Consider the following 11418-nt stretch of genomic DNA (forward strand, 5'->3'; position numbering starts at 1 on the left):
ATAAATCATTAAAAACCTCTGTGTGATTATTATTATTATGATTATTTGAAATGATGACCCCTATTTTTCTTTTCATTTCAACAAACAGATGTACCGGTATATAATTTTTTATTTTCATTTTTTTTGAGGAGGGGGGTTATGATTTTGTTTTGGTTTCTTTGGTGTGCACATCAAATAAATACATTTTTAAAGAAGAGAAAAAAAAGAAGAGAGTGTGTGTGATGTTTTATGATGTTGCATGTATGCCCTTATTCTGAAATCCTAGTACCGGAAGTGGAATGTAACAACTATGGTTACTGTTACCAAGGAGACGGGAAATTAAAAAAAAAAAAAGTAGCGAAGCTCTGGACAGAGTTGCGGTCTTGTCTCCAGTTTATGATAGGCTACATGATAGATTAATAGGCTAAGTAATCGATGACAACACAGGTCTGAATCATTAAACTGTGTGACAAATACAAAAAAAAATACAAAATACAAAAAATAATATACACAAACTCCACCCAGTTTCACCCCTTTGTAAAGAAATAGGCTAGGCTATATAATACAAGAACAGAGGAGGAAGTAGGCTATCCATAGCCTACCATTTACCTACTTTAGTAAAAGTAAGTTATTGCAATAGGATAGTGTTAAGACTTACTTCATAGAACACATAGAGCAAAACGTTTATATTCATTCACAGGACAACCAGCTGCTCCAAGAAAGTTTCTCCATCCAGACCCCTCTGAATCCAGAGTCAGTGGTTTTACCCACTAACCTATCTCTCTGCATAGCTACTATTGATTAGGGACTCCTCTGACTCACACACACACACACACACTCACAAAAATGCACACAGGCAGGTGACAGCTCCTTCATATGAGAACAAAAAAGAGAAGATCTCCCCTGTGCCGATTAACAATCAGTAGCTAGGCTAGACTGAAGGTGTGAATAAAACTAAACTGGAGAGAAAACAATGCGGTCCCAAGTCTCAGTCATCTATTGTCATTAGCACAAGTCTTTTATCAAGGTGTTTGGGCTACTGTGCTTTATGCTTTACTTTGTTGGAGGCAGCTTATCTGTGGATGATGATAACAATGAGTTGATCAAGAAAGCTGGACCAGTTACTGGCCTGACCCCTGACTCACTCGAGGTCACTCTGTAGAAGAGAATAAGGTCAAAGCTGAAAATGGCACTGCTCTTTGAAAACCATCCACTACACAGTGTTTTTAATAAGGGACTAAGATGCTAATTAGTGATTCTCTGCTCTGCCCATATAGTGCTGGACTGCAGCAGATGTTGAAGGTGTGTTCCTCCCAGTATGGCCTTGATCATGACATAAAGTAGGCTACTACGCTAAGAAAAGCCACATAGGCTAATGATAGTTAGAAGTGCTGGGGACAGGAAATCAACTTTTCCTACCTTTTCCTTAGCAGACAGTCCCATTGCTGTGTGTGAGGAAATTAAATACTTAGGTCATGTCATATCTAATGACTGGACGGATGACAGAGACCTTTATCGACAGCGCTGTAAAATCTACTCTCAAGCTAACATGCTTAGTAGGAAGTTTTCTATGTGTTCTCTGTTCAGAACTTACATAACACCTTTATACACTTGTGGCCCAATTGTGGTCCAATTATAAGCAAAAGAGCATGCAGAGGCTCAAGGTAGCATACAATGATGCAATGAGGTTACTGCTCTGTGTCCCTAGGTGGCATAGTGCCAGTCATTTGTTTGTGTCTAATAGACAGTGCCAACTTGTGAGGCACTCTTAAGACAGTTGATGTTTAGTTTTATGTGTCGCCTAGACAAATCAGAGAATCACATAATTGAGGCCCTAGTAGCCTAAGCCCATTGAAAAGCTGCTACCGATTCACTTCTAGGCAAAGGTGGCATTGGTGCAATAGCCTGTATATTTTATAAAATGCACACTTTTCTTGTATTTTTTTTACTATTTATATTATGATGTATATGACACACAGTATGATCTGTGATATGGACCCTGTGTCTGAAATAAAGCTTGTATTATTCCTCTCAGATATTTCAACGGACACTGTTAGATGTGGCCTGCTGCACAGCATGTAGGCCGACTGTTTGTCTAAGTATGCTGTGGTACTTAAATAATGTTTACTAAAACAAAGATTAATAAAGTTCACTGATCAGGAGCTTTTAAAGCCAAAGTGGTTTAGAATCGGCCCCAGTCAGGCTCATCCAGCCCGAAGATGATAATGAGTCACGGCTGGATGTTGTGAGAGTATTTACTGTGAGGTGACAATGATTTTTTTTTTTTTTTTTTTTTGCTGCTGGAGTAGCTATCACCTTTCTAGCTCAGTTCATAGTAGTGGGCCAGATGGCAGATCATGCAGATCAGTGTTGCTACAGTAGACTTCTTTAGCCTATGACTTTATTATCAGATGTTGAAATGTTGCCTAAACAAGATGAAGTAGGCTACGTCTACATTTTAAACAAACATCCCCACCTGGTTATAAAACATAGTTTCTCAACTGAGTAATCAGAAATATAGGCTACCATTGCAAAACACTTTGCTATTGGGTTTTAATGTCACTCTACCAGCATCAAGGATTTGTCACCCAACCCAGTGTGTCAGTGAGGATGAGAGGAAACATGTAAGTGTGTAGCAAAGTGGGAAAAGAAAAATGTGTTTTCAGTCTTTTTTTTTCTCTCTGTTTTCTTTTGAGAGACTGGGGGAATGACGTGCTACAGATCGTCTTGGTTGGAAGTCAAACTGGCGATCAGCACTTCAGGCATATGCCAACATGGCACTTGCTGTCAAACCACTCAACAACCAAGCACCCGTTTTTCAGTCATTTTTAATGAGACTGCTATGGTGTTGCTGCAGAGGGTTTAAATAAACAACACTTCATCAAATACAACAAAATAAAATAAATAAAATAAGATGCAGCAAAAGAAAACTGAACCTCGCTCTGGTGCAATGCAGCAACACGTCATCTGGCAATGTTGAGCAATCAAACACATTAAGGCTCACATCATCCTCATCTAACCTAAACATGAACCTGACCAACAACAACGACCCGATGCAGACTTTCAACTTTCTTTCACAACATATTTGTCTCATGTGTTGAGTAAATATATCGTCATGTACTTTGGGACAGTAACTCTCAGAAACGAGTATGGAGGTCAAACATTAACAGTATACTCACACATCCCATCACACTGTTGGTCTGCACTCTCTTCTGCTTCATCTCCAGAGTTCATTTCTCTGGTCCCACCTCAGGGAAGCACATTTGTATGGTATATTATGTCAGTTAGAGGCTGTAACACAATTAAAATACAAGTTCTCTAAGTGCAGTGGAGCAATTCATGTAATGCGTGTTGACTACTTGGTTGAGTTGAGGAGGCAGAAATTGGGATACAAGACTTAAAAAACAAAAAACAACTTTGGCCAACACAACTCTATGGGGGTTTCAATTCAATTTTCAGTTTCAAAAGACTTTATTTATCTCCAGGGGTCAATTAAAAACACAAAGGCAGCAGCAGCAGCAATATTAAAGTCTTGTTTGTAAAAAAGTCTTGTGTCCCAGATACCACCTACCTCCTCAACTCAAGTAAACGCACATGACATTAAGAACTTTGTCATTTTCCTCTCTCTCTTTCTCTTATACTTTCCGGTGCTACTGCCAACATCATTTAAATTCTGTGTACTGCTGATTGTGGACACAAAGGACAAAAAGACTGGATTCAAAATGTCCAATAAGTATCCAGCACTAGTATCCAAGTGTCCATTAAGTAGTAAAAGCTTTGATGCCAAACTCACCTTCCCAAATTACATTGCATGCAATGCGCTACATTGCGTTATACAATGCTGAGTTAACTCTAACCTGATTTTTCAGTTTTCTGTAAAGTTATACTTGTGCCCCACTAAAATTTTCTCAGTAACATCTTTCAAAGTATGGACTATATGCAATATTCTTAAGTATTTGTATTCCGGTGCTGCTGAACTTAAATGACTGGGCAACTGACCCACCACAGACTTTGTCCATCCTTGAACCAGATTGCAACACTAATGTAAACAGCTGATGACTCCATAATAAAAGAGCCGCTGATCTTCAGTGCATCAGTTGCAGCTTGAAGAGGAAACACTCAGAGAGCAGAGCCATGATGGGGTTCGTTTATGTCGCTGTGGCCGTGCTCAGTCTTCTGTCTGTTGGACACTCAGCTCCTGAGACAGACTGTGAAAGTCTCATCCAACCTGTTTATATCCAAGGGACAGACGAGGTAAGACTCACTCATCTCACTTGTGATTATCTTTTAACTTTATTGAAATTTGTTTATTTGGATAAAACCCCTTGAGATGTATCATCTCGTTTTCGAGGGGGTCCAAACATATAGACAAACATAGATTCAACAGACAAACATGTTCTCAACAATATAGAAAAACAAACAGACAAATAAACAAACAAAACAAGCAAACCAAAAGACAAAAACAATAGTACAAACAAGGACAAACCACAGTTATTGTAACTACATTGGGACAAAACAAAACAAAACAACCATAGTAGGGCCACAAAGGTCAACACTGGGACTAAAAAGACAGTATATAATGATAAGTAACAGATCAACAAATCAGAAATGCGTCTTCAGTGAAAACAGGAACAGGTCACCATGAGATGAGAAGACAAAGCATGCTTGAAAATACCAAGAGAGGAACTGGATCTGATATTAGCAGGAAGGTTGTTCCAATCTGCAGGTGCTTTAAACATAAAAGCCCTTCTACCAAATGATTTAATGACATTGGGAACAGAAAAAAAGGGCTGCGATGAATGTCTGATATGATAACTTGTTGTATATGGTATAAGATACTGCTGTAGATAGGATGGGTAATTAAAATAAATGCATTTGTATATCAGCTGTAACCAGTGCATGTGTCTTCTCATGTTCAGTGTTGGCCAACTCTCACTTTCTAAAAAAAAAAATCTATTGTGACCATCAGTCACTTATGTAACTGAGTGAGACATGGTCTGTTGCAGCTGGTGGGCAAATGGATATACATCGCACAAACCTCAGATGAGAGTGAATTTGCAAGGCATAAGGACTCTCTGGAGACTGTCTGGGCCAATTTGACGTCTGTCAATGGCAGTGGTGTTCTTGATGAAATTCATATGCAGAAAATGTAAGTTTGAAGAATTGCATCAAGTACTTTGAGCTCACATTTCGCTGCAAACCACAACAACTGAATTGAGGCCATTTTGGAGCCAAAGTTTTGTTCAGAAGATTTACTAATTATTATATATATTTTTTTGTACTTTCAAAAAGGAGCGGTCGATGCACACCAACCAAAATGAGGTCAACCTTGACAAATGGCACCCTCCATATGAGTGAGTAGTAATGATGGAAGTTTCAGTGCAGTTGTGGACTGACTAAACCTGCGCAAACAAATTTTTGACTAATGTTCAGCATTGCAACCTCACTTTATGTACAGTATGTGTTGATGTATCTGTGTGTGTGTGTTTGAATCCCCAGGGGATCGAGCTGTAGTTGACACCAGCCGTCTTCCGACCAACTGCCCTGACTGCCTTGTTCTCCTCTTAAAGATCAACGCCAGGGGTTTCCCTTACTCTGTTCTCATGCAAATGAGTAAGACCAAAGACAAGAACAAAAATGCAGTCACTTGTTTCTGTTTTCTGCCAATTCAGTGAATTAAATTGCTCTAATGCAAGTAAAGACATAAAGTCAACTAAATCCTCTGGCAGATCAGGACATCTGACAGCATTCATGGAAAATTATTTAATACAGATTCAAGTTCTTTTAATTTTGATACTTTAAGAGCATTTTAACCTGTTTATCATCATATTTCCCAGGTGTGAGTCAGACTGTCCACAAATTTACTCTGATAAGATTATATTTTAAAAAGCAGCTCTGTAACACTGCACTTAGACACATAAATAACAGTGTTCACATGTTGATGAAGAAAAGTAAGGGGATCAACAAAGATATTACCATTTGAACACCTGTTGTGTCCTACAGGCAAAAGAGAAAAGGTGTCTGATGCTGAGCTGCAGGAGTTCTTGAAGCAGGCAGAGTGCCTGAAGTTACCGTCACCTCGTGTAATGGACCCAGAGAAAGGTAGGATCTGTCACAAGTCATGTGGCTGTAAGGGTTTGAATTTTCCTACAGTATATCTACATGTGCTCGCTTTTTAACTTTTAACTTAAGCTGTCAAAACAATCTGGATGTTGTCTTTTTATTTGTGGAGCAGTTGCAGCAACTATGTAAAGTAGTAAAATACGTTTTCTCAAAACAAGACAATCTGTCAGATGTCATATTTTGTATGCCTTTATTTAGTTCTGATAAAGTTGTGTATTCATGAAATGCTCTTTTCCCTCACAGGCTTTTGCCCTGCGGTGTCCTACGAATAACCAGACAGTGGTGTCTCGCCTACCATGTCTTACTGGCTGAGCAGGGCCATGTGATGTGTTGCTGGGCTACATTTGATTCCGGCATCACTCTGAAAACATTAAAATTTGAACTTTGCATCGACTAGATTTGGGTTGTTTTTGTGTGTGTGTGTGTGTGTGTGTCAATGTTTTTACCTGGCTCTGTGTTGGTTGTTCATTCACTTCGATCTAAATGCACGTGTATTGTAAATGCGTTGTGTTCGGCTCTGCACTTGTGTGGAATTGGTATCTTCCCCCTGACGTATTGGTGAGAGACCCACTAATCAATAAATTAGATGAGCCCCCTGTTGTGAGCATCTGCAAGGCTGAAAGTAACAAATTCACCTCCCTTTGATCCTTCAACATATCCTGTACCACAAATCTTTATAGAAACGTTGCTAACACAGAAAAAGTGAACTCACATTCAAACTCAAACTGACACGTCCCTACAGAGGAGGATACTCACAGCCTTGTATATTGGTAGTTTATAACTGTACATAACACCTGCTCATGATGTTACATCACGTAGTGTACATATACCTTTCTCTCCCTCATACACAGTCACTGACAGAACATACAAGATTAAATAAAAATTACTCGTTTTCCGTGAAAGGTTCAATCACAGTCTGAGATCTACAAACAGCATCTTCATGAGTTTAGCTTTTATTCGAATATGTGAATATATTATAATAATGTAAAAGTGGTAATTTATGCCTCTGCATACATGCACACACCACAGATATCTGCATATTGCTTTAACAGGCAGCCGACAAATCAACTAAATCTGTATCTTTTAACATTAGACAATGAGATTTGTGGCTCCTTGGTTTATGAGCTTCCTTGTCTTGGTCTTTTTCTTATGGGCAAGTTTCAATTTCAAAACAAACTCAAAATGCATCTTTTTCCAACAGCTCAAGTATTATGTGTATATCACTCTTTCTTGACTCCCTGGTGCAAATTTGACAGTGAGTTTTAGCCTACTAATGCTAAATATTATTCAACTAGTGTAATCCCCTAGATGTGGCCCACACAATCATCCAGAGCTCACTGGCCTGAAACCAGGTGGCTTTGTTCTGGGTTCTGGTTTCATCAATACAAGCATTAGATTAATTACAAACAACCCCTTTCACTTTACATTTATCTTTCAGTGTTGATATCAAAATACTTTTTAAAGCGTGTGTTCCCGATGGTGGCGCAGCTGGATTTTACTTGAAACTCAAACAGAGGAAGAGTCACGTCCTTAACTTGTATGAGTGAGCCAAAGGTCAGCAGATAAAGAGGAGGAGAGGCCATGTGAAGCTGTCAAGGGCAAAGCGATTGTGTGCTTTAGTGTTGACTCATGACCATAGAGACAAAAAAGAAAACAGCAACCATAGCATAACTGTGCAGAAGAAAAGCAATTATTTCATAAATGCACATATGTCGACTAATGCATCAAATTACTACAGCAAAAGAAACGAATATCAGTGTTAGGACTTGACTTGCATTTGTGAGGGGGGGAGGGTAACATCAAAAAAACAGTTAGAAATGGCGTATAATTGATAATGCAGAGGTTATTCAAGACAACAAAGTAAAAAAGAGTTTTTAGAGAACTGAAAGAGGGGAACAGGGTACAGAGTAGCACTGTCTGATAATGGCTGAATTAAACCAAAAGTGGTCGAGTAAACAAAGAAAAGCAAGAAATATTATTACCAATATCAAATAACATAAAAAATAGCACTCCTGTTCCTATTCTAATACACCAAGTTTTACTAGGAAATAGTATCCAGCAAGCAGCTGTAACAAAGAAATACTTCCATCCATTCCTCCTTCCCACAGTGCAGCATCCCACAAGCCCCAGTCATGAGACCAGGTGCCTTTCAAAACAACATTAACCTCACATCAAGGTATTTAATTCACAACTAAAATTATTTTTCACACTGGCATCTGTATAATCTAATTATGTATCAATGTTAACCTTTAAACCCTTTAAATGCCTATTGAACTTAGACAATGAAACCTGTCCCTCCAGCAGTTACACTGGGTCTCCCCTGACATCCGACAGACCGGTTCCAGCTTGCATGGCTTGACAGTGTGCCGGCTCATTCGATCAAGGTCACGGGTCAATGGTGTGATCGGTCCAATGCGTGGGAGTTACTGAATTTGTAAACAAGGGTGTATGTAAGGTAGAGGTGGGAGACAGGGTTAAAGAGAAAAATTGATTGGTACTACCTTGTAAACTACGTTTGTGACATTGAGCTTCTTGGTACTTGCCCAGGGAGCTTTTAGCATTTAGTATATTGCTCCATTGGATCATGGGAAATCAGCCACAGAGTCAAGTTTTTTGAGGTTCGATGAATTTGACTTTTCCGCTTTTCTGCAGAGCAGTTCTGAACATTGCAGCCAAACTATTATTATGGTCTATGTTATGGCTACGATGAAGTTAAATAGATGCTACAGCTACAGTACGTCGAAGAATGATAAGGTAGTTCCAGCTGGGTAAAAGCAGAGGAAGGATGCTTACAAAGAGTTTTTTGTCTTCTCTGCCAGACAGCTTTCTCAGTAAAAGGCCATGAGCATGGCTCAGCCAAAGGCCGCCTGTCTGCATCTCTCTGAGTGAAACTTCTTTTTTTTCTTCTTCAATAGGGTTGAGGTTCAAATTCGCATTTGCAACAAACTAGCCAAGACTGGGGTTCAAACCTCAGCCTCCCAATCCATAGTCAATGTCATTACCCACTGAGCTACAGCTGTACAGTATGTGGTGAACCCTCAGGGCCACCACCTGATAATACTTACTAATACTGCAACAAAACACAACACGTTGTTGTGATCAGGTCACTGTACTGAATGGCCAGTCTGTTTACTCTACATGGTATATTTGCTTTTACACAATGTTGCTTTGTCTTGCTTCAAACCTGCGATACTGAACAGTCATAAAAGTGAAATGTTCAATTACTGATTACAGCAAATCCTTGTAGAGGAGGAGGAGGAATAAACTGGAAATAGTCAAGTTCAAGAATGTTAATATAAAATACATACTGTATTTGACTAGGGTAATTAAAGGTAACTATAAGGTAATTACTCCCACTTATGTAATTAATACAGTTTACATATTTTACCCATATTGGTTGTTGAATTACACTATCTGCATATTTTATCTAAATTGACTGAGATGAGAATTTACTCCACGGATCAACATCTGTTGAAAACACACCAGGCATAATAATAACTGTTCTCACCCCTGAATCTCTACTAGAATGAAGCATTACCTTTTTACTTCCAAACAAAGGTCTAAACACACAGGTCTAAATGCTGCTTCAAATGATGCAAGATATAAAAGCCTCTTTAAAGTGTCGTTAAAGTTTAACCCCCTTCATCTTCCACACTCACCTTTTGCAGCATCTGACTTGTCTCCCAGTTCCTGCACGATCACTGGATCATTTTCATCAAAGTTTCATCAAAGCAGCATCGATCCAACAGGAAATCAAAGACGCCCCCTCCCGGCTCAAACATCTGATGTTACATCAAGAGAAACGTCATCTGAATGAGACTGAGCAGACTGGAGATATACTGGAGATAGAGCCATTGAGCAGGAGTGATTCAGTCTTTCAAATATCTACAGGTGCAGACTGTGTGTGTACATCTATCTATCTGGGTATTAAATATTCATACTAATGCTGCAGGTTTCTGCAGTGCTCAAGTGCAACACAGTCATACTAGTAGTCAAAGAGTGATGGACAAGCATTAGGAGCAATAAGGCTACAGTTATTCATCCAGCATGTCAATTAATCAACTTAGTTACCCGAGCAATTAATGTGACAGTGTGAACATAGGCACGACACTTTATGAAGCATCAGGAACTAATGGATGAATTAACCAGTTAAATATGTTGAAATAGTTCCAAAAATGGATACTTGTCCATTTTGCATCTGAGTTTCAGTCAATAGTTTATAGGTGTGTATTTGTGTAATGTCTCTCCTGACAGCCCACAATCACACATGGATATCATGCAACGCAAAGACAAAAAGGGACCTGAGTTAAAGACTGCTCAAGCTTTAACCAAGACGTGTCCCATTAAGTGGAAAATGTTTCGCATAAAACAATCACAATTTCTCTACCGCATCGTCAGCTTTAGCGAACAAATCGTCAATCTTTCTCAGTGAGACAGACGCCACTGTTGGAAAGATCTCCTTTAGCCCACGAGCCTGGGGCAAAGCTCATTTTCTACCTCTGCTTTTGGAAAGCTTCGACATGAAACAAGATCTCTTAAAGAGTAACCTGTAAACAGGACAAACGTATTAGTGGTGCTGATATCAGTAGTTTATTGTATGTTAAGTCCAACACATTCAAAATGGAAAGGAGAAAAAAAAACCTAAACGAAAAAAAAAAGAAAAAAAAAAGAGAAAGAAACAAAAAGATTTTCCACCTGCAACAGTTTTGTACTAGCAACAAGTAAAGGGTAAACACAGTAAAAATTAAGATGGCAGCCAACTGTTTACCACACCTGCTAAAGCCAAGAGGGTACTTCTATTTCCATTCAAAAAAAAGGACTGGAATGATTCACAATGAGGATCCACTCTACTGCATTTTTCAACCACAGGAAAATAAATTTACAGCTTTGTTTCCCTCCTCTTGCTCCTGCGTTTGATGATCCTTTTAAGTTTGGAAAAAGGGGCGGGTTTCAGTGAAAAAGAACTATCCAACTGTAAATTTAATACACTCAAACATTTATTTATTTTTTTACCGCCACTATGATTGGTCTGAAAGCATGATGGCTCTTCTTCACCACTTTCTTCATTGACCAGTGCCGCTGCAGAGTATGGTTGCAGCCAAGTGCTCACGTTAAGCAGTAACCTGGCAAATAAACATTTGGGGGTAAATGCACCCATGAGAACTATCTGTTTAAAAACACCCAAAGAGCTGGACCCCCCCCCCCCAATAATATTGTGTCAAAGGCTGATGGTCACAAATAGTCTTTCTATTGAAAACCATTCTTACATGTGAAAAGATTCAATCCCAAACTACAAAGGGAGAGCCGCCTGAAAAC

At 39.1% G+C, this 11418-nt stretch overlaps 1 protein-coding gene across 1 annotated transcript; it reads left to right on the forward strand.

Annotated features, from left to right (window-relative positions):
* Positions 1 to 4078: 4078 nt before the first annotated feature.
* LOC146991944 (uncharacterized) lies at positions 4079 to 6493 on the forward strand. Its single transcript, XM_085792133.1, has 6 exons — positions 4079 to 4233; positions 4986 to 5128; positions 5272 to 5333; positions 5479 to 5592; positions 5983 to 6081; positions 6346 to 6493. Exons 1-6 carry the CDS (start codon positions 4114 to 4116, stop codon positions 6372 to 6374), a joined length of 567 nt encoding a protein of 188 aa, XP_085648259.1. The 5' UTR covers positions 4079 to 4113; the 3' UTR covers positions 6375 to 6493.
* Positions 6494 to 11418: the final 4925 nt, after the last annotated feature.

Source organism: Trachurus japonicus, chromosome 1 (genome assembly GCF_045865225.1).
Source record: "Trachurus japonicus isolate A0001 chromosome 1, Traja_1.0".
NCBI classification, from domain to species: domain Eukaryota; kingdom Metazoa; phylum Chordata; class Actinopteri; order Carangiformes; family Carangidae; genus Trachurus; species Trachurus japonicus.